This window comes from Pygocentrus nattereri, chromosome 1, assembly GCF_015220715.1.
Source record: "Pygocentrus nattereri isolate fPygNat1 chromosome 1, fPygNat1.pri, whole genome shotgun sequence".
Taxonomy (NCBI): domain Eukaryota; kingdom Metazoa; phylum Chordata; class Actinopteri; order Characiformes; family Serrasalmidae; genus Pygocentrus; species Pygocentrus nattereri.
Genome location: NC_051211.1, coordinates 16,643,112 through 16,668,158, shown reverse-complemented (window position 1 = coordinate 16,668,158; position 25,047 = coordinate 16,643,112). Strand labels below are relative to the sequence as shown.

At 38.3% G+C, this 25,047-nt stretch overlaps 1 protein-coding gene across 2 annotated transcripts; it reads left to right on the top strand.

Annotated features, from left to right (window-relative positions):
• Positions 1 to 786: 786 nt before the first annotated feature.
• On the top strand, positions 787 to 25,024 carry il2rb (interleukin 2 receptor, beta). Of its 2 annotated transcripts, none has more exons than XM_017708077.2 (10): positions 787 to 900; positions 6,779 to 6,850; positions 7,479 to 7,596; positions 8,857 to 8,935; positions 11,417 to 11,507; positions 13,375 to 13,499; positions 14,024 to 14,258; positions 16,699 to 16,777; positions 17,648 to 17,732; positions 21,976 to 25,024. In XM_017708077.2, the coding sequence occupies exons 1-10, from the start codon at positions 870 to 872 to the stop codon at positions 22,723 to 22,725; spliced, it is 1,665 nt and encodes a 554-aa protein (XP_017563566.2). In that variant the 5' UTR covers positions 787 to 869; the 3' UTR covers positions 22,726 to 25,024. The 2 variants fall into 2 exon arrangements, with proteins under 2 accessions (XP_017563566.2, XP_017563565.2); XM_017708076.2 differs by having other exon boundaries at positions 6,776 to 6,850.
• Positions 25,025 to 25,047: the final 23 nt, after the last annotated feature.

Below are 25,047 nucleotides of genomic sequence, written 5' to 3'. Positions count from 1 at the left end.
TGGTGTGATGTTCATATCGTGGAATGATGTTTAGCTTTACGCCAGATTTAACAGGACCCAGTCTTCTTTTTTGTGTTCCTCTGAGTTAGCAGTGGTTTTCACCTTGCAGCTCTCATATTGACTCCATTTTCTAATGGTGGAATCATGAATGCTGATCTGAGGTAAACAAGGCCTGTCGTTCTGGATTCTGTTGTCACTTCCAAGAAGCGTTGTTGCTGTCCTCTTGGAGGAATTTTTGTAGACCAGCCACTTACAATAACTTTCTTTCTCAACTCTTCTGGTACATCTTTTAATCATGGCATAGTGTAGTGCTTGTTTAGCCTACTTCACTTTGGTGGGAAGGTTCAACTAAGGTGATGTCTAGTTTCAACAGACGTGGCTGCATTTAAGCCTGGGGGTGTCTAGACTGCTCATCTAAATTTGGTTGGTGGGTTGACTGAGTAACTTTTTTTTTTCACAGGGCAAGCTGAAGTTGGCCTTCAACAAAAATGGTCATTTAAAAGATGTTTTTTCAGGTTGTCTTTGTCTTATATTAAAACACTTGAGGACCTAAAACAATTAAAAGTGACAAATACACCAAAAATATGGAGGGGGCAAATACTTTTTCACAGCACTGTATTCAGAGAGAGAGAGAAAGAGAGAGAGGCAGATGAAGGACTGGCCAGAAGTAGAAAGGGAGGGGCTGAGCAACAGAGAGCGAGAGAGAGAGAGAGAGAGAGAGAGAGAGAGAGACAGTAAGAGAGGAAGAGAGAGAGAGAGAGGTAGGGAAACAGAAAGAGGGTGAGCAAGTGAGAGAGAGATATAAGGGCTTAGCAAATGTGTGAAAAGGTCACATGGATGGATATATTTTCTTCTCTCCTGGCTAACTGATGCATCTCTGTCTGCAGTTACGAACGACAGGTGAGTCTCCTTCACACATACACATAGACACACACACACACACACACACACACACACACACACACACACACACTCACTGAAGGTTCAAACTGATGTCATCAACTCTAGCAGCACAGTGTCTATGAAGATGTTTATCATTGTGACCTTGAGGCAATAACCACAGCTGCAGTGGCCATATATGTGTTAACATTTCTGAAAATGAGCATGATCACAGTATGTCCCACCACTAGTGGCGTCAGAGATCATGCATAACACTCATTCAAGAAGTAATCAGAAAAGTTTCGCACCAGTTGACTGTGTGTGTGTGTGTGTGCAGGTATATTCATATCATGAGCTAACTTGAACATTTTGAGGTTGTGGGGATATTTGGCTCCACTTTGAGAGGGTTTGTTTTTCTCTGAAACTGTTTTAGCTTTTAGTGGAAAAAGAGGTCAGCGCTTCTCTTTCTCTGCTCTTAAGGTTATGTTTAGGTGGCACACAGCAGCATTTACGTATATTCATATGTGCTTTTGCGCAATCACAGTTGTCAGCAATTTGTGGCTTGACTGAATATACAAAATGTCACAGACTCCCCACCTACTCGCATTCACGCACACGTCCATCAGCAGTGTGTGAGGCAGCCACGAAAGAGCAAGCTGCAAAGACGCATGACATCATATGCACAAGTTGAAGAAGACTGAAACAATCATTTTGATACTGCACTGCGCTACTGCTGCTGAGCGTAGCGTGCGTGTGTGTTCGTGCTGACTTATCCTCACAGCTAACATTGTTTGAGCACTGTGACTTGTGCATCTACTTGCTGCAGCTTAAATATAGCTCCTCAACACAGTCATATGTCTACAGCTGCTGCTCATAGCTCACATAAACACACACACCTATATGCAATGGTAACATGTCCCATACGACTGCTGTTTTGGTAGTGACAATTTTAGCTCATATTGAGCACAACTCAATGACACTAGACAAACAAACACAGCTCTGGACAGTTGTACATGCCAATCATCATATTTTTTATTAAACACAAAAAAATTGACTTCAGTACAATGTGTTTCAGTAGTGACCGTTCCGAAGGTGCTATATAACTGCTCACTATGTGGCCACAAGGGAAAGAGATGCAGTCTCACTTCCTGTTCTAAATTGCAGGGGTGTGGCTAAAATTAGGCCCCACCTAGGCACTAAAACTATGTTTTGGTAGTGACAGGAAAACTTGAAACAGCATTTTTTAAATTAAAGTAATGATAAGTCTAAATCTTTGAACTCTACAGAAAACAAAACTCTACAAAAAATAAAAAATACAAAAAAGCCACGTCCCAATAGAACATAGTTTTTGTCATAAATGGAAAATACCCATTTCCCTTTACATTGTTCGTAAATTTCAAAACGAAAGGACCAAAAGAAACAGGCCAAAATTACTAGGAAAAAAGTCTGGTTCCATTGACTTACATTTAAAGTAAGGTGTGTTTTTTCCTTCTCCTGTAAAGTTACCATTTTTGAGATAAACAGCAATATATTTAGCCTATTACTGTCTTAATTGATGTGTTAGATTTAAAAAAAGATCATAACATAATCCTTATGAATATTGAAGGAATATATTTTAGGAGAAGGAATGAAATATTCTTAACTTAATAGGTATGTACACTCCTGGGCAAAAAATTTCAAACTATAATGTTTTTACTGATGGTTGTGGCCTGTTCAGAGTCCAGCTTTAAACACAGCGGAGAATAATTGGTCTCACATTGAATACAAACTAGGTCAACTGTTTGAAGCCATTAACCCATTTGAGGCCATTGACTTCACTGTGTCATTGACTTCTAGGCTTGGTAACTTCAGAAGGATTTAAACTACAGGCATGATCCACATATCAGAACATTCAACTCAAACTAACCAGCATGATATCATTGAGCTGTGATGTGAGCATCAGTGGCTCGGAAAATCACTCAAAATCCTGATATCATTGCTCTGCTTTTAGCCTTCATATTATAAACAAAGCGTTAAAAATAGCACCATAATTCACAAATTAGATCACTCGTCACACTCTGCACTCACCATCCAGATTAATTTCATCCACCTGTGACCATCCATCAGCCAGCAATCCAGCTCCAAAATCACCCAAAACCCACTCACTATCGTTATATTACATCTCTGCTTTTAGCCTTTAAATTACAAAGGGTAAGTTAAGTTAAGTTAAGTTAAGTTAAGTTAAGTTAAGTTAAGTTAAGTTAAGTTAAGTTAAGTGATACTTTTTTAATCCCAAAACCGGGGAAATTCCACCGCCCCATTTAACCCATGAAGTGAAACACCACATACACACTAGTGAATACACACACACTAGGGGGAATTGAGCACACTTGCCTGGAGCGGTGGGCAGCCCTATCCATGGCGCCCTGGGAGCAATTGGGGTAGTGATGTGATTCACACACCAGAACACCTATTAAACCCTGACCTGACTTCCCAGAGTGAGAAATCCCACATCTAACCTTCCCACAGCCAGAATTACAGCTCCAAACACAGCTAGACCCACATAAAACCTGCTATTAGCTCACTGCTTTAGCCTTCATATGGCAATAAAAGGGTTAAAACAGCGACACAATTCACACATGACAGCTCAGCAGGACCTACCCTGTGTGTCCAGAGTGACCTTGCATGGTCAGCGAAGATTAGGTCAGTAATCCAGTTCAGATCCTCTGTTTACCTCCATTTAAATGCCCAGTTTAAATGGCTGACTGCACATAGATATGTGTGTGTGTGTGTGTGTGTAGGTGTGTGTGTGTGTGTGTGTTCTTCAATGGTCAGGACACCCACTGGACCACCACAGAGCAGGTATTATCAGGGTGGTGGTTTGTTCTCAGCACTACAGTGACACCGACTTAGTGGTGGTGTTTTAGTGTGTGTTGTGCTGGTACAAATGGATCAGACACAGCAGTGCTACTGTTGAGCAACCAAAAGTATCCGGTCAGCACTGTCCTGTGGGCCGCTTCCTGTGACTACTTATGAAGGACTGGAGGATAACCAACACAAACTGTGCAGCAATGGATGATCTATTGTATCTGACTTTACATCTACATGGTGGACCAACAATGCAGGAGTGTGAGTGGACACAGTGTTTAAAAACTTCAGCAGCACTGCAGTATCTCATCCACTCATACCAGCGCAGCACACTGACACACCACAACCATGTCAGTGTCATTGCAGTGCAGAGAATGACCCACCACCCAAATAATAATACCTGCTCTGTGGGGGTCGTGACCACTGAAGAACAGGGTAAAGGGAGACTGACAAAGTATCAGAGAAACAGATGGGCTACTGTCTGTAATTGTAGAGCTACAAAGTGCACCTATATGTTAAGCTGAGCTGATAAATTGGACAATGAGTGTAGAAACAAGGAGATGTACTTAATGAAGTGGCTGTTTAGTGACGACAGTTACGATATATCATCACTGTTGTCACACTAAACAGGCAAAATATAACTTGTTGCTCCATATATTTATCGCCGCTGTCAGGACAATTTCCTTTTCGCTGCTATCTCCACTTTTTCAGTTTTTGACATAATTTGAAAATGCCTGCTGCCCTTTACATTGTTTGTAAATTTCAAGATGCAAGGACCAAAAGAAACAGTCCTAAATTACTAGGAAAAAAGTCTGGTTCCATTGACTTACATTAAAAAATATATTGTGTTTTTTCCTTCTCCTGTAAAGTTACCATTTGTGAGATAAACAACGATATATTTAGCCTATTACTGTTTCAATTGATGTGTTAGATTTAAAAAAAGATCATAACATAATCCTTATGAATATTGAAGGAATATATTTTAGGAGTAGGAATAAAATATTATTAGCTTACTAGGTATATACACTCCTGGGCAAAAATTTCAAACTATATATATATATATATATATATATATATATATATATATATATATATATATATATATATATATATATATATATATATATATTTGTGCGTGTGTGTGTGTGTGTGTGTGTGTGTGTGTGTGTGTGTGTGTGTGTGTGTGTGTGTGTGTGCATGTCCGCTCCTTGTTGACAGCAGCCAAGAAGGCTGGAAGCAGAATTTTTTTTTCTCAAAATTTCTATGTACATTCTATTCTAAATATAAAGATTTTATTCACTATCCACAAAAACAAATGATCCTGCATGTATCTTCTAAGTGTTTGTATGAAATGTCAATGGTCAATACCTACAAAACAACAGCTTTGTTTGGATGCTATTTTGCCTCACAAAACCCTTATGAAAGTGGCTTTTTTCTTATCCAAACCATTCTGAAAACTGTAATAACTTTTTTGGGCGGAAGATTCTTGGTTTGTTCCAGTCACCATAGCAGTGATCAAATATGGTAAAACATGAGTAAAACGTGCAGAGTAAACTAACAACTTTTAGTCAAAGTTGCCTAAAGTTGGCTTCCTATTCGCCAGCTAGGTTTGCGAATTTGCCATTTGCTAAAAGCAAACTGCAGTTACGTTCTGGTGCCAGTACAAGCTGTAGCATTTAAGGTAGAATGGAACTTTCAATCAAGAGGCTAATTTCAATAGGAAGCCAACTTATGCACTAAAACTGTGTTTTGGTAGTGACAGGAAAACGTGAAACAGCATTTATTGATTTTATTGATGATAAATCTAAATCTTTGAACTCTATAGAAGACAAAACTCTACAAAAAAAAAAAAGAAAAAATATAAAAAAGCCACTTCCCAATAGAACAGTTTTTGTCAGAAATGGAAAATAACTGTTTCCCTTTACATTGTTTGTAAATTTCAAAATGAAAAAACCAAAAGAAACAGCCCAAAACAAAGTTGGCTTCCTATACTATATATGGAATGGTAAAATTTCTGCAAATAGTCCATTATTTCCATTGCAGTTGCTCGGTTGTCATTGCTTGCTGCGGGGCTAGAATGTGAGCAGGTGTGTGTAAATTTTGGGGCCATAAAGGTAAAATAAGATATCAGAGTGCTTCCAGCTCGTAATTTCCATTGTGCAAATTTCATTAAGAAATAGTTATTAAGGAAAACTGTAGAAGTCACAGCAAGCCCAAGAAAATCTCAGGTAAAGTAAAATCCCTGCGTTAACAAAAGACCTATAGAAAGATGTAGTTGACCGTTGTGCGGCAGTGCACCATTCTACTGTGCAGTGACTTTTCAAAATGTAAAACATCACGTTATGTTTTGTTCTGCTTTCAGTTTAACACCTGCTAAACATGATACAATATTCCCTGCTTTCTGTATTTGTATTATTATTTAAAATAATTTCCCCAAATTTAAAGAATCGATGATATATTAATAGTAAATTGAAATGAAAACATAAGAAACAAAAACAATCAGGTAAGCTAACAAACAGAAAAGGATAACACTAATGTTGCTGACTCGGCTATTTTGGCAAACTGGCTGATGAAACTGACTGCAGTGTTGTCAGAATTTTTCGGCTTCACACTTAAACTAAAGGTGTGTATGCAGTTACCAAATTTAAGCCTTCAACAGCCATAAGATGCTATTTGTTTGTTTGTGTGTGTGTATGTGTGTGTGTGTGTGTGTGTGTGTGTATGTGTAAGTCACACTTTCAGCCACAAGTAAAAACAGCAGTCTGTGGTTTTTCTCTCTCCCTCTTGCATCTCCCCAGCAACAGTTAGTGACCTCCCCTCTTACGGTGATAATGTGGGAGGTGTGAGTGTCATGTTTGCGTATCTATCTGTCAGCCTGAACAAATCCGAGCATGTGCATGTGGGTCAGTGTCAGTCAATAAACAATGCGAAATCGTTTCTGCATGTGGCTTTAATGAATTTCACACTGCTTTAAAGTTTGTGTGATATTATTATTAATATCAAGAATACAAACTACTAACTGTGTGTGTTGTGTTTTGTTAATGTGTAGCAGCAGTGATGTGGAGTGGTTGGCTAATTCCTGTTCTCTTCCTTTCTGGCACTTGGCCAAGTCACGCACTCTCAGGTAAGTGCTCACTAGTAATAGAAAGATTGATTCATTTTACTAACCCAGTTCTGTTAAACTCTTAGCTTAAAGCTACACTACGTAAGATTTGGGGTTTTGGAGACCTCTCTGGTGAAAATGTGTAATTACATAGAACTCGTGAAAGAACATTTTGTAACATGGGTTGTGCTTAGAAACTCTTCCCTGAGCAGATATAGCTGAAGATTTTAGGTGTGTTGAATAAATAAGAACTTGGTGAAGCTCCTGTGTTCAGATGATGTAAGTGAATGCTGTACTGTTGCCGTCACATCATAATGTTTATTTTGTATTTGAGAGGTAAACATCAAGCCAGGTCTTCTTTCTGAGTCTGTGTGTGTGATGTTAATACATAAAGATGTATGTCTTGGTCCAAAAACTCCTGTGAAATCTTGTGAAAGTATTTTAGCATGTTTCTTTTCACTCCTGAGTGATGCTACTTCTTTCCACGTTAACCAGAAAATCTTACACAGTGCAGCTTAAATATAATGCAACTCAATGTTCTTCACAGAGGTTTAAAAGACAAAAACAGACAACGATTATGTTAAAATAATGTGCTTATATGTACTTTTATATCACTAAAGATTAAAAATTTTACTCTGGACTCTGTCAGGTCTGTCCTGTGTAAATGACTTCTTCACCAATATCACATGTGAATGGCACAATGCAACACAACATGCTGGCCAAGTCTGCCGCCTTCATGCAAGCAGAAATACATACAAGGGAAATCAGTGAGTCATATCTGTGTGTATGTGTGTTTCTGATTTGTATATGTTTATTGAGCTGCCCAAACCTTTTATCTACTGTCCATTACAGTACTGTGCAATCGTCAAAGACCACCCTTCATTTTTTTCAGCAGATTAAATTTAAAATAATCCAATTCCATAAGGAAAGGTAGTCAAAAAACATATGTGAAATTACAGGAGTTTCCAAAATGGGAGCCCAAAAAAATTGGGAAAATGGGAATCCTGATAATTGTGGAAGCCCTGGTTGACTCCCAAAAGTGTTACCATCAGATAAACAACACTAAAAGCTTTTATGTTTGAGAGATAGGAGAAAATGAAGCTCCACTTTTGCTTCAGATCTGAGAAAATTCCCAGACATTTCTGTCCATCCTTCAACTGGGAGAGCACACCATGAGTCTGAAAGAATGTATAGCTGTCAAGATGCCATTATTGAGAAAAGGAAATAGAGCACTGAGACATCTGGGATGTGGAGTATGGTTTCATGGACTAAATTTGTGATGGGAATTTTGTTGGATCATGAGAAGCAGAGAACATCTAAGACTGAACTTTGGAAGTGAGGAAAAATATCCCAGCAAATTTCTTTGGAAAACTGAAAGCTTGGAAAAAAATTGGAACTCATGATAAAATAAAAGGTGGGACACAATAATTAGTTAAAATACTGATATGATATTTAATTGTTTTGGTTGTTAATTTAAATAGATGAAAATTGCTCCATGACTTTTACACAGTACTGTATATTAGATTGTACTATGTACTATATACCTCCACTATATACAATTATACAATGTAGCCCATTCTCTACACAATTTATCAGCCCCCTTGATGATTAATCTGTTCACAGATATTATTTTGTTGTTAAACTATTCTCAGCACCCAGTGACACTAACATAGTGTGTGGTGCTGGGAATGAGTTTATCAGGCACAGTGGTGATGAAGGGGGTTTCACACATATGTCAGTGTCACTACCAGGTTGAGAGGGGTCAGCCAAGCGCAGCAATGTGGTCAGAAGCTTGTCTTTTTTTTGCATGCTTGCAGGCACTAATGCACCACAAATCGCTTCTTGCTTTTTTCTGTATGTTTGAATGTGCATATGTTCGTTTGGAGAGCACCATAAAAGCTGTCTGTATTGTTTGTTTCCCAGGTGATGTTGGGTTTTTATACATGATTTCTAATTATTCTATTAATAGCATATGTGTATGTGTGTGTGTGTGTGTGTGTGTGTGTGTGTGTGTGTGTGAGTTACAGAGAGGAAAGTTGTTTTTTACAGCCATTAACATTTCATTCTAATGGTGCAACAGGCTGCTGGATTTCCTTTGAGTCACTGGTAAGCACAAAACATATTTGCCTACATTTCTTAATTTGCTGGACAGACATGCATATTTTCTTCAATGATTCACAAAAGCAACAAAAACAACCTTCTAGAAAACATTATAAAATGCACAAAATTCACAAGATTTATATATGAGACACAAAGCAAGTGCAAATGTCATAGAGCATCCTTCATGTATTTCATTTCATCTATTTGTGTTGAGATACAAGTTTTTTTAGACAGACAGACAGACAGACAGACAGACAGACAGACAGACAGACAGATAGATAGATAGATAGATAGATAGATAGATAGATAGATAGATAGATAGATAGATAGATAGATAGATAGATAGATAGATAGAGTGGGGAAAAAAGTATTTAGTCAGTCACCAATTGTGCAAGTTCTCCCACTTAAAAAGATGAGAGAGGCCTGTAATTGACATCATAGGTAGACCTCAACTATGAGAGACAAAATGAGGAAAAAAAATGTAGAAAATCACATTGTCTGATTTTTAAAGAATTTATTTGCAAATAATGGTGGAAATTAAGTATTTGGTCAATAACAAAAGTTCATCTCAATACTTTGTTATATATTCTTTGTTGGCAATGACAGAGGTCATACGTTTTCTGTAAGTCTTTACAAGGTTGGCACACACCGCTGCTGGTATGTTGGCCCATTCCTCCATGCAGAGCAGTGATGTTTTGGAGCTGTCGGTGGGCAACACAGACTTTCAACTCCCTCCAAAGGTTTTCTATGGGGTTGAGATCTGGAGACTGGCTAGGCCACTCCAGGACCTTGAAATGCTTCTTACAAAGCCATTTCATCTGACCATATGACATTCTCCCAATACTCTTCTGGAACATCCAAATGCTCTCTTGCAAACTTCAGACGCGATCGTTTGAAGTGCCCGTCTGGCACAGCAAGATCTGAGTCCCTGGCGGCATAGCGTGTTACTGACAATAGCCTTTGTAACGTTGGTCCCAGCTTTCTGCAGGTCATTCATCAGGTCCCTCCGTGTGGTTCTGGGATTTCTGCTCACCGTTCTTGTGAGTGATCATTTTGACCCCACAGGCTGAGATCTTGTGTGGAGCCCCTGATCGAGGGAGATTAGCAGTGGTCTTGTAGGTCTTCCATTTTCTGATTATTGCTCCCACAGTAGATTTCTTCACCCCAAGCTACTTGCCTATTACAGATTCAGTCTTCCCAGCCTGGTGCTGGTCTACAATCTTGTTTCTGGTGTCCATCAACAGCTCTTTGGTCTTCACCATAGTGGAGTTTGGAGTGTGAGGTCTGTGTTACAGGTCTGTGACAGCCAGAAATCTTGCTTGTTTGTAGGTGACCAAATACTTATTTTCCACCATTATTTGCAAATAAATTCTTTAAAAATCAGACAATGTGATTTTCTGATTTTTTTCCCCTCATTTTGTCTCTCATAGTTGAGGTCTACCCACGATGTCAATTACAGGCCTCTCTCATCTTTTTAAGTGGGAGAACTTGCACAATTGGTGACTGACTAAATACTTTTTCCCCACTGTAGATAGATAGATAGATAGATAGATAGATAGATAGATAGATAGATAGATAGATAGATAGATAGATAGATAGATAGATAGATAGATAGATAGATAGATAGTGGAGCTTGATTCTCTCTTCTCTCTCAAAAATGAAACATTTAACATTTTTATCTTTTACTGTTTATCTGATGGTGACAGTTTTGGTGGTCTCACAGGTCTTCCGTGGTTGTTTTGAAGTCTTCATTTCTCTATAGATTTTCATCATTTTTTGAATTCCAGTTTTGAAAACAATTTATTTTCACTGATTCTCATTTGAACTCTCATATCTAATCTCCTCAAAACTTTTTTTTTCTGAAAAATAAATAAATTGTACTTGGCTGTTTTGACTATATAGTACATATAGGAAGGGTGGTCTCTGAGTATTTTTGCACAGTACACATACACAACAACATTTATGCAGGGTTTACTGATGTTTATGTTTTAATGACACTGGAAATTAACCTACATAATATTATAATAAAATACATGGATGGATGAGGATTGTCTAATTCACTCCATGATATTTCTACCTATTCCCACTTTACAGCAATATCTCACTTTATTTGTCATATAATCAAATGCTTATACATTTAGTTTCTGTACTAGATGTGCAGGGGGTCTTCAAAATAATGATGACACCACATAAAATACACAAATACTCACTGGCCTCAGCATTCTCAGCATTACCATTGATGGGTGGTGGAGGGGGGTTATGAGTGATGTTTCCATTACCTTGTACACACCCTGTGTCATATGTGCATTTTGTATTACCAATGCGTGTGTTATGTATTGCATTTATTTAATTACTATCCATATTCTCCATTTACGTTCTATCTATCTATCTATCTATCTATCTATCTATCTATCTATCTATCTATCTATCTATCTATCTATCTATCTTTAAAGTGATTATGATTCTGATTCTCTTTCTTTCTCCTAGGACTTTTCATTTGCAGAAAAGGTCAGTTTAAAGGTAGCCTGTAATGACACTGCAGTCTTTGGTCCGAACAACTATCAGCCTGGCCGTAACAGTGAGCTTCCTTTTTCTTTTTCATCTGAATGTATTTCCGTTTCATTTAGTATTGCTTTGCAGCGACTAAATAAAAATGTCCCATGTTCATGATAATCACTCAATCAATCTTTACTTAGTCTCAGAGAACAATGAGGTTGCCCCTCATTTACAATGTTGAAAAGTACTAAATATATTTTGTCACAATATATTCTTAAGGTTTCATGTTCACAGTAAAAAGACAACAGTGTCCATCAGTTTTACCAGTTTTCTCATTTTTATTAGTTTTATAGCTCCATTTACACTGAGTCACCAATTTATTAGAATTGCACGATTTATCAATCAGTTTCCTCTACCCCAGTCATCACAGGTCAGTTGCTCTTATTATTTGGGTGGTAGGCCATTCTCAGCACAGCAGTGATGCTGACACTCCATGGTAGTGTGTCTCAGGGATGTGTTCAGGGATTTTTACCCACATCAGTGTAACTGCTAGATTGAGTCACCAAAACCTTTCCAGCCAACGGCAGCTCTGACCACTGATGATCTAGAGGACAGCTGACCACTGATGATGGACTTAAGGACAAATAACACAAATTGTGAATCCAACAGAGGAGCTACAGCCTCTAACTCTTTACCACCAAGGTGAAGCTACAAGAGAAAGGTTTCCAATAAAGTGTCCAATAAGTATACACAGTATGTAAAAACTCCAACAACACTGCTGTGTCTGATACACTCCAACCAGTGCCTCACACTACCATGCTACCACTATGTCAGTGCCACTGTTGTGCTGAGAATAGTCCATCACCCAGACAATATCTTGTCAGTGGTGGTCCCATTGTGGTTCCTTTCCATAACTGGACAGGGTAGAAGGGGTTGATAAACTGTGTAGCGTCACATGGGCTGAAGTCTATAACTGTACACCTAAAGTAGTGTGCAAAAGCCAAATTGTTTAAAACCATTTATCCACACTATAAGAGTGTTTTTGCTTGAAAAAAAAACACAACACATGATCAGAACCAACACAACTAAACAATAATGTAGTCAAACGTAATAAAAACCTTACAAAAAGTAGAGATATCTTGTAAACTGGCTAGGAGAACACAGATTTGGTTCCAGATTTCTTCTGGACACCCCTAGCCATCACATGGATTTGTCCAAATCCAACACCGGTACACTTGATTTAACATGAAGCACTGAATAGATATACCAAGTGCTGAATGATGATTAGAATTAATGATTAATACTGGGTGTCTGTAAAGGGGATGGTTACATGAAAACATTGACATACATAAAAGCACTACTTATTAAATTGATATTAAATGACGCTTCACTGAAACTGACACAGACCTACATAAACACTTATAAACACTTACTGAACCAGGTGTCATTTGTTATAATTGTTGCATTTGACAACTTAACATTTATGTCTGTTGACACTGAATTTTTTCTGCCATTAAATTGTATTATGACACTTTCTTGGGTGAAATGTCAAACTTGTGTCACAGTGACACAATGCTGACAATATGACAAAGCTTGTTAAGTGAAGCTGGTTGAACATTTCCTGTGGCCTCTGGGTAAAATGAGTTTCGTTTGCCGTTCATAACCTATAAGCTATTACAGCATCAGCATTATGTCACTCTGATCTACACTCAGCTACAAAGTCAAATGGCTAAACATATCATCATGTCATAAACAGCTTTTAAATATTACGACTTTTACGCAGTAATGTAATTTATAGATGTTTCAGATAAAATGGTCAGTGACTGTAGTGACAAGTTAAATGAATTTAACTTAATAAAGTGCCATTAAAAAAATATAGGCTGGTATTTCTTATGAAGGATGCAGTGATAGTGGTGATTAATGCTGGTGTCTTTTGGTTTGATTGACAGTTAAACTGCGTCCACTGGACAGGCTGAGTGTTTCCAAGGGAAACATCAGCTGGAGCAAAGGAGCCAAATCTATCATGAATTGTGAATATCAGCTACAGTTCAAGTCTGTATCACAAATCTGGGAGGTCAGTGTCTGACTATGTGTGGCTGGCATGTGTGGGTGTGAAGGTAAAATACTGACTTTTGTGATGAAGTCACAGATAGGACAGTGCACCAGCAGGTCCATTGTTTTCCTATGGGTTTTGCCTAGCCTTTTTAGCCAGTATACAAGCTATCAGAGAATTTTCTTGGTCCTCCAAATCTTAATAACATTTTGGACAATGTAAAACATAAATTGAATCTTTTTATAGCCTTGCTCTCCTATGTAGGCATCAGTTAGCTTCATTTTTAGGTTCTCACCCAGCTGCTTAGAGGAGACCATGGTTGTTGAGTGGGCTAGAAGATTTGATAACTCAAAGAATTACTACACTGTTGAATTAGCAGCTGACAGTTCCTAAGGATAATTCTTGACCTGCCTATTCAGTCCTAATAAGTCAAGTAAGGTCTAAGAAGCTAATTAAGTTATGTCCAAATGTCTGTGTGTGTGTGTGTGTGTGTGTGTGTGTGTGTGTGTGTGTGTGTGTGTGTGTGTGTGTGTGTGTGTGTGTAGGAAGTTCAACCAAGGAAGGTGTACCATACTTTTGTTGTACTGGACAGTGACTCACTGACACTGGGTGATCAATATGAGGCCCGAGTCAGAGTGAAGCCTGTAAAGCCTGAAAATAATGGCCAGTATCTTGGCCACTGGAGTGAGTGGAGTGCCTCCATCAACTGGACGTCAGAAATAGGAAGAAACAAAAGCTTAATAGACCAGAACCCTCAGGATACTGGTATACTTACATCAGGTACATGCACTCTTTCTTTCTCTCTCCCTCTCTCTCCTTCTCTCTTTCTCTCCAACTATTGGAAAAAAAATCTACTCTTATCAAGTTAAAACATCCAGAGTGAACGCCACACATCTAAGTTTATATGTGTCATAAATCACCAGACTTCTCAGATATGTGTCATACTTTCAGGAAATAATGTTATTATAGATATTTTCCATAAGGCAAACATTAAGGCTACACTCACTTTCGAAAGCATCTAACTGTATTTGTGATTGAATCTCGCTGTTCCTGCCTGCTTAGCCTGAATCAAAATGAAAATATTGTGCAGGTAAAGGAGGATGTAATCACTACATTTGGACAGGACTAGTGTACACATGCAGCATCTTGATTGGATTGGATTGGATCACCATGATCAGATCATAATGATGAGATGTTGATGGCCACTACCAAAACAACCTTTATCTAAAAATGATGGTGAAAACAAGCCAGTTTTGTTAACTATCACCTGGGCATAATATTATTTTCTTATTATTTTCTTTCAAACTTATCACATAAATCTGAGGTGTTTCAGCAGGAGACATGGTAACACTTTACCTTGCTTACATAACATTGACAGAACCAATTCAGCCACATAACAGTGTCACATTACCATTATCCGTAATTGACATGACAAAGTTTGATGTTTATTTCAGCTTATGTCACTTGCACACATTTGATAAATGGACTATGACCTGTATTATGACAATCAACTGTATTGATAACAATCTGTCATGACAACTTATGACAGTATATAATATCTGCCAGGACTTATTTATGGTATGATTATGTCAACGTTATGTACTAGAATCAAAGAAATCAAATGTTTTCCATATATTAACATGCATGATATTTAGCCAATGAAGTCACACTACACTGGCAGATAACAATCATTAATTCAGCATTATTTCTTGAAAGAAATGAAATTATTTGTTGGATAATGTTATCCTAGCAATGAAAAACATCCAACATATCAACATAATGTTTTCATTCAAGGTCTGTTCACTTTTTGCAATTTAGTTTAGTTGTCATATGTACTTGAAGACCCTGTTTACTCTTGGTCATTTCATGTTACTTGAATATTAGGATAAAAGGAAAACGTTCATACACATATACAAAGCAAGTAATCTCAAAGCACTTCAGGAGATGCTCTGGAGATGCATTTTAGCCAGATGTTATACAAGGTAAATGCACCTGTCTTTCCAAACCACATTTGACCACCAAAGCCCCTCCCAACACTGATGATACCCCCCCTTGCTGGGAAGATTGGAGCTGCTCTACATTTCAGTCTTAGGATGTTTCTCATTTCAGTTCAAGTTCAGTACTGTTAGCATCACATACCTGCATGGGAAGCTTAAATATGGTGCCAGTTTTAGTTCATCTTTACTTTGCCTCTAGGTTACTTGCTATCTTACTATGCATTACATTAAAGCGCATCTGGTTCATTGGCATGTTCTGCTGTGTTCTTGTATCCACTGATAGTGTACAGAAATGCACAACACACCTACCATCAGAGGCGCTGAGGAGGCCCCAGATTTCTGGATTGTTTAACTGCAACTGCTAACACCAGAAAAATAACAAAAACAACTGATCTTTAAATGCTTTTAACATAGTAAGCGTCATGTGTTTGTGTGGTAAGATGGAATTCCAATTTACCTGATAAAATTCTGCAGTAGTCATCCACTATTTAATTCAGTGCTGTATTTTAGAGTGAAGTGAATCACTTTCCTTGCCAACTGTTGGATGCTTTGGACACATAATTTTTTATTGTGAGCATGTTACTAAACCACAAACCGGAGTTGTAGGATAATTATGTGCCCTAAAGCAGCCTAATACTGCTTTTAAAAAAATCAACCAGTGCCATTATCTCCCAATGCCGTCCATTTTAATAATCCAACCACTGTAATAATCTCCCACTAAATGTATGCATGTAGCTTGACTCCTCAGACAGATTGCTGATATGAGACAGGAAACCACCAGGGATGACACAAGTGGTTTCCTGTCTCATATCAGCAATCTGATTGGTCAATAATCAGCTCCGTTTGCTTAAAGTTGGTCCAGCAAGAGAGTGTTATTTTGTTTTCTGTCTCCAAGCAATTCAAACAAATACAGTAAAAACATTAACACAGCAGTACTTGACATTGCCATGTTCGTCACATATATGCTGCTGAGAAATGTCAGTACTTCTAACTTTCAACTCCATCCTGTGTCTGTGTTGCTCATCATACAGCCATTGTATTTCATTCTGACTAACCTGTGTTGCATTTGACTACTAAGGGTAAACGCATGTGGTTCCAATTAAGTTGCAATTTTGAAACAAGAAATGACCAGATGCAAATGGGGTCACAGTCACAGTTAAATAAGTCATATGCAGAATTGTGACGTAGATGGATTGTGTGTTTTATTGCTGTATTTGGAACAGGACTGCTGACGGTGTTTATACCAGTAATCCTGGTTCTACTCACTTCAATCATTGTCTGTGCAGTCCGCAGATATTACTGGTAGGTAAATGTGAGTGTATGCATGCATGAGATCATGTTCTAAGTTTTGTGTACACGTGTGTGTATGTGTATGTATATATATATATATATATATATGGTTTTTAACCATAACTGACTGAGAAAACTGATTAAAAACAGTTCTCTTAAGAACTATTTTTCTTTTTATATATATATGGTTGTCCTATGATTACTTATAAAACATGCTTTCATTTGTTTCTACTTTCCACACTTTAGAATATTAATGAAGTCAAAATGATAAAATACAGTACTGTATAAAAGTCAGAGATCACTTTGTGTAATGTCCAGTCAATATGGCCAAGTTAGTTATTTTCAGCATCAGAAATATAAATCAGAAATCATATTTAGCAGTATAAGTTATGTAGAAGCTTCAAAAACTTTTCAATATGTAGCATGTCCAGCCTTTGCCTTTATGACAGCTTCCATTCTTTTTGGGAAACCTGCGAGGTGTTTTCCCACACCTCAAAAGTTCAGTCTTAGATATTGATTTCATTTTCTGCTTCTCATAATCCAAGTAATCCTGAACACATTCACATGCAATGAGATGTGAACTCTGGGGTGGCCAGCCCATTACTCTAACACCAGCAACTTATTTTTCATTTTCTCAATAAAGTCTTGAGAACTTTCAGACCCATAGCATTGAGTTGTCTTCTCACAGTGGAAAGATGGCCAGACTGTGATTACTCCATTCAGAAATATGGCCCTTGTCATAACACAACTGATTGACTGAGAAACACATAACCAGTGTGGTTTCAATGCTACATTCCCAGATGCAACTGTGATTATGTAACCTACATGTGGTTTTAAACGAGACCTTATTTGTTTGTCATTGATATGTGTGTTGTGTTGCAGTATGTCAAAAGCAGGCAATGAACATGTTCCTGATCCGTCCAAATACTTTCAGCCTCTTCTGTCCATCCACGGAGGAAACTTTCAGGTAAGCTAACAAGTATTTACTGCTCAACTCGGGGATAACTTAGATAACTCTTAGATAACTACTTAAACACTTCCACAAAACCTGGCAAGTAACCAATAAGCATAATCAATAAGGTAAATCACCAAAATGTGCACCACCATGGTCTGCGGACCACCAGGACTGCAGTTGTGCATCCCTGCCTTAATGTCTTAAAGCATTGCTGTATTGAGTGATAAGAAATTAGCGGCTTGCGATAAATTTAGCATATTGTGGCATCAGCAAAGAAAAAAAGCAAAAGCTCTGTAATTGAAGGCAGCAGTAGTGCAGAACCGCTGCTCAGCACTAGCTGACATGGCCAGGAAGCAGACAGGTCATTTCTAACCACACATTTCCTGAACATGGTAGCCTCTTAACACTGCCTAACTACCCCACAAGCCTGCAAAAATTAGCACAAACATGTGTGCACATCTTCCACTTAACCATAACCTATTTATACATTTAAAGTCTCTCTTACTGCGAGTCCAGCGCTGCCGTGGTGCTCTGTGCAACTCCATTCTGAATGGCCACACCTCCTGTACATCCATGGCCAAAAGAGCGTTGCTACTATATGAAAGAGAAAGCTATTTAGATGAATTCAGCATTTGCTTTATACAAAAAACACAGAATTTGGAGGAACAAGAGATGAAAATGTTACATTGGGAGTAATGCTATTCCCAAAAATATTTACTCCCACTGTTGTGATGTCAATACACAACATGTCAATGACATGAAAACTGTCATGTCTTTATTTATGTATAAACCTGCCTTTTGTATCAACAAAGAGTAAAAAATGTAAAAAGACAGAGTTATTATTTAGACAAATACTGTTTATTTGCTCAGTTAACAGACTGTGGATAAAATAAGTCATAATATGTGGCCTGTGCAAAATTTATGGCACCTTATACACAGTATCTCAGAGAGTACACCACATTAGTCAGTGTACAGCTTGTACAGCAGTATAGATTTGTCTAAATAGCTGGCAACTTAAGTGAGTACACCTCATAGTGAACACACTCAATTGTGCTCAAAGTGTCAATACTTTGTGTGACCACCATTATTATCTAGCACTGCCTTAACCCACTTGGGCATGGAATTAACCAGAGCTGCACAGGTTGCTGCTGGAATCCTCTTCCACTCCTCAATGATGACATCACAGAGCTGGTGCTTGATAATGCCCCACAGGCACTCAATTGGGTTTAATTGCTGAGAAAGCTGAAGCTAAAGGTGATGGAGACATACTAGGCCAGTCCATCACCTTTAGCTTCAGCTTCCTCAGCAAGGCACTTGTCATCGTGTGTTTGTGGTCATTATCATGTTGGAAAACTGCTATGCGGCACAGTTTCCAAAGGGAGGGATCATGCTCTGCTTCAGAATGTCACAGTACATGTTGGAATTCATGTTTCCTCAATGAACTGCAGCTCCCCAGTGCCAACAGCACTCATGCAGCTCCAGACTATGATGCTACCACCACTATGCTTGACTGTAGGCAAGAGACAGCTGTCTTGGTACTTCTCACCAGGGCGCCACCACACATGCTGGACACTATCTGAGCCAAACAAGTCAATCTTGGTCTCATCAGACAACAGGACATTGTTCCAGTAATCCATGTTCTCAGACTGCTTGTTTTCAGCAAACTGTTTGCGGCTTTCTTGTGCGTCAACTTCAGAAAAGGCTTCCTTCTGGGATGACAGCCTTGGAGAGTGAGTTGATGTTGAGCACTGACAGGCTGATCTCCCCCTTCTTCAACCTCTGCAGCAATGCTGGCAACACTCATGTGTCTATTTTTCTGAAGCCGACCTCTGGAAATGATGCTGAAAAAAGGACTCAACTTCTTTGGTCGACCCTGGCAAGGCCTGTTCCAAGTGGAGCCTGTCCTAGAAAACCACTGTATGACCTTACCCACCAAGCTATAGCTTAGTTTCAGGGTATTAGCAATCTTACTATAGCCTAAGCCATCTTTGTGGAGAGCAACAATTGTATTTCTCACATCCTCAGAGAGTTCTTTGCCATGAGGTGCCATATGAGGGCCATATCCAGTGGCCAGCATGAGTGAACTGTGCTCAAAACACAAAATTTAACAGCCCTGCTCCCCATTCATATCTGGAACCTTGTAACTCTAACGAGTCACATAACACCAGGGAGGGACAACAACACAATTGGGCATAAATGGACATGTTCACTGTAAGGTGTAGTCCCTCGTGTTGCCAGCTATTTAGACATTAATGGCTGTGTGTTGAGTTATTTTCAGAGGACAGTAAATCTACACTGCTATACAAGCTGTACACTGACTTCTTTAAGTTATATCCAAGTTTCATTTCTATAGTGTTGTCCCATGAAAAGATATAATAAGATATTTGCAGAGATGTGAGGGTTGTACTCACTTTTGTGAGATGCTGCATATAAAAGCATATAAATAGAAATTGTAGACATTGTATGCTGAAAAATGTCATATTTGACAATTTGATTGGCGACATTTTTAATTTTTGTAAATGTCTGTATATCAGCAGGCTTTGGTTTAAGATAGCAGTATTGATCAGAAAGTCTGGTGATTCAATCAAGTAACTTTGCCCCAAATTGGAAAAAATCACATCACTTTATTCCAGTATCATTCAGCCCTTTGTCAAACGTCCCTGTTTCTTTTCCTGGAGGTGAATGGTTTGAGGTTTTCTTTTTTTGTGCTTTTTTTTTCTTTCTTTCTTTTTTACAAGAAACTTGTAGACATGCTGGCCTCCTGTTGTGGTTTCTTTGCTCCTTTAAGTCCCACATAGTAACGGATGTATGCACATACATGCACCCACATGCACACACACACACACACACACACACACCACAGCAGTTCGGTGATATTCTATTGTGGTATCTGGGATGAGATGCATTTGTTTCTTTTCACAGAAATGTCTCAGTCTGTTACTAATCAGTGCTGACTCAACACAAAAACTCACATATACAGTTTCATTATGGGCATGCTTGATAAAGATAATAAAGGTAAAAAAAAGGTCATTAAAAAATGTCTTTGTAAGAGACTGACTTCTCATATTTATCTATAACCATCTTCCTCATTGTTCATGGGGACAAATGTCATTTGAGTCCTCTTCTAAGCAGGTTCGCAACTGCTCTTCTTGTTTTCTCTTCTTGTCCTCTTAATTTTTTGTCTTAACAGCAGATACGGGCATTTTCTGCCTTGTTCATATTTTGCACAGTCATTGCCTGATTTATGAAGACCACCACATTTGTCATTTCATTTAATTTAGACCAGTGGTTCCCAGCCTAGTCCTCAGGGTCCCCCAGACGCTCCACATTTTTTGCTCCAAGTGAAATATTATATGAATGGGAACAATTCAGTCAAGTTCATTCATATGAATTTCACAGGGCGGCAATAATTGTGACGTTTTTTTGATGTGTTTTGATAAGTGGTTTTAGATTACATTGACATATTTTTAGTGTGAGATCTGATTCACTACAAATTCACTACAAAGTATTGTTTTTACCCATGTTTATCAGGGGTGCTGTAAATGATGCAGCTAACTGTACATGTACTCATATTAATACACATGCACAGTACATAATTTGTACTGTGAAAGTACAAAGTACATAATTTTTCCAAGATCCTGTTGTTATTTTGAGATACAAATCCATTATTTTGAGATACTATGTGAGTATGAGAAAGTAAGTCATTATATTGAGAAGAGAATGTTTCAGGAAAGTAAATAACTATTGAGTAATTATTTGACACAATGCTGCCAGAAACAGAGAAAGAGTCACTTATTCTTGCATGAATGGGCTTCCATGAGCTTTTCTTCTGGAAAAAAACATTCTAACCAATAGCATCATATCTCACCTCTCCTTCAATATCTAATCTTCACAATCACCACAATCTATCTGCAAATAAGACCTTCCCTGATACTACATTATGAGCAAATATTTCACAGTATAGAAGAAAATTAAGTTGTGATTTCCTTTTGATGTAGATTGTATAGTGCACCAATTTTATGGAAAACTCATCTTTGTCACATTGTGCAATAATAGCAATAACCTTTTTAATAACTGGCTTTAAGAAGCAAGTTTTCCACCTAAATGATAAAACATCTGCACAGAAATACACAGCTGAAAAAGTCTGATTTCTCTGTGGTCATTTTAGCGTGCAGAACATGTCAGACATTCTGTGTAACTCTGTATTCATGGTTACTCTGTAACACATTTACCTCAGATACTTGTCTCTCCACAGAAATGGCTGGGCCCTCAGCACTCCACCCCCTCGTTCCTCACTCCTCAGCCATGTGACTGCAATATCTCACCTGTGGAGGTCTCAGACGTTTGGGAAGACCCTGTGGTCAGCGCAATGGCACATTTCCACAACAATCCCATGCCCTTGTCTCAACAAACAAGCGGTGACAGCCAGTCGTCATCTGGCTTCTCCAACATGGGCTACTTCTACAGCGAAACCCAGCCAGGATCTCTGTCCTTAGAGACATGTTCAGTGTACTTCACCTACCAGCCTGAAGGGGGCAGCAATGACTCTCTTCAGTCCTCATCCTCCTATGAGCGCCTGCAGGGGCAAGATCAACAGCAAGGAGAACCCTCAAGCCCTGACTCTGGCTTTGGCATGGGAGGAGAAGAAGAAGAAGAAGAGGAGGATGATGAAGAAAGCAAAGAAGAAAAGAAGGAAGAAGAAGAGAGGAAAGAGGAGTGCAGTGGTGTCAACATCCAGCATTTGGTCTCGTTTGTTCTCTCCTTACCAGAAAGCTCGAAAAAAATCATTTCCACAGCTGCTACCCACATCCCATTGAGTTTTGCCCAGCTGCCGGAGCTCTCGCCCTGTCCTGAAGATCCTGAAGTAGCTGCTGCTGGCAGCAGTAACACCTCCGAGGCTCCAGAGAGTGCTGTGGTTCGACCCTCTTCTATGGTGGTACAGCCATGCAGCAGTGGCTACTTAACCCTGAAGGAGATGCAGAAATACAGCAATAAATCTATTTGACTTAATAATGATCCTTACAGAGGAATTCCACCAAAAAATCCTTCATGATTAAATCATTAAGGTAAACAAAGTCATTCATGGAAGTTTAACCATTCTAGAAATGCATACAGAGCCAGGGTTGTTCACAGTGATGAATGAAGCATCAAATGCCTCTAAAAGCTACGTCATGGAAAGCTATTGCATGAAATGGTTATGAACACATTGCACTGTTGTCAGAAGAAAACCTTGCATCTCTATTCATGATGTTTTTGACATAATTCGAAAATACCATTTACATTGCAAGTCAATGTCATCATGAATGGACTAAAAGAAATGACCTAAAATTACTTGGAAAAAAAGTCTGGTTCTATTGACTTACAATAAAAGTAAAGTAGGTTTTGTCCTTTGTCACAGTGCAGGGCATTGTGAAGCAGAATCGTACCCAAAAAGAATGTATTTTTTTAAATGAGCAAAATTTTATCATTCTCAACATTACAGAGGTGTACTTTGTATAGTAAGTAAAATGTCTTTATTTGTTTTGTAGACATCACAACTCCTGGTTCCTATCACCACCACTAGAACCTTAAATCACTAAGTTGGACTTTTTCGCACCAAATCACCCTGAATGACTTTGTTTACATCTCAAGGATGGAGAAATGTTGAAGCCCTTAAAAGGCTCATGCTGTGTGAAACTGTGTTGACGTGTTTGGTGTCTGAAGTTTGCTTCTTTAGTTTTGGACTAGAACTATGAGTTTAGTGAAGCTGACAAGTAACAGACGTTTAATAGAGGTGTAACGGTTCACCCCTTTCATGGTTTGTTTCATGATTTCTGGACCATGATTCAGTTTGTATCACAGTACAGCTTGGAAAAATGTAACTTTAAACCTTAGTTTATGAGTTTTTTTCAAATGTTTTTAAGATACAAGAAAGTATAAACCAGAAGTTCTTTCAAAGAGAGATTAAAGCAAATTACTTTTAAAAGCTCCAGACATCAGTAGAACAAAACATCAGGTCGAATAAAAAATGTTAAAATCAAGAGGCAGAGCAATTTTACCAATCATTAATTTTAAAAAATCTAACCATCACTGATTTTATATAGACAAAGAGTGGAAAAACTTGAGATATCCAGATATCCATAATAATTGCAATGAATTGTGCCTTACCCAGGTCTTTACAAAGTTCTGCCAACTGGCATTTCTGCAAGAGTTGGTAGTGTCATCAGTGGCTTGTATATAATGGAACATGCAGTGTGCTCTACCAGCAAGACAAAAAATACTGGCTCACTTTTCACCACATTGGCTGTTAAACCATGGATTTGGGTTTTCGTTCAGAGCCATTACACCATTAAAGCTTATAGCCCAACAATCAGCATTAGTCACCACACACTTGCCTTAACTTGTGTTATGTATTTTCAAGTAGACAAGTTCAAGCTGTTTCTGAGGTAGTATAGGATACTATTATTTGAAAAATTGGTAAAAATTACAGACAAAATTCAGGCTTTAAGACAGCTTCTACTATTTTAGCTCTTTGTTCATCAGTGGAGAACCAGTTTGTTTACCAAAGCTTGTTACATCAGTCTCATTACTTGTCACATTAGTCTCAGAGCTCCAATGCAAAATGAAAAACCTAATGTTCCAACATGTAACATAAAGCCTTCCCAGAGGATTAGAGGCTGTTACTGCTAAAACTCTCTATTAATACCCTATGTTTCAGAAGAAATGTTGGATGAACAGGTGTCTATACACTTCAGGGTTTAATGTAATGTGGTTACTTTACTTGTTACATGAAGCTCTAGCACAGAACTAATGAAGCAAACTGGGAGGAGGGCGATGAGTGGGGATTTTTCACAATTAAATTATGGTTGTGATAAAATTCTTGTTGACCGATGAAGACGTTTCTACATTTCAAATGGAGGAGATGTTGTAGCTAAATCTCTGAAGTGGTAGACTGTTTTACAAAATGTCAGCATTGATATAACATGTAAAGTGCACATTATTAAGAGATCATTTTTAAAAAGTGTTAACCTCTTTTTTTGTGTTACAATCTTTTTGTGTTACTTCTGTTCATATCTTGCTCAGCTGGCAATCCAAAGCCTGCACTGAAAAAAAGAAAAAAAACAAAAAAACCTGAATGGAGGTTTGTGAACATAGCAGAGATGTGCATTTGGACATTATCACTAAGTGACATGTAACTAATCAGTTGTAGTCTTTTTATTTTTTGCTTCCGTATCTGACAACCCAGTACACATGGGCCAGATGGGGACCAGACAGAGGTTTGCCCTAATTCAGGCTGCTAATAAAACCAACTGATTTAGATATAGGTCAAAATTATAGGCACATGCTG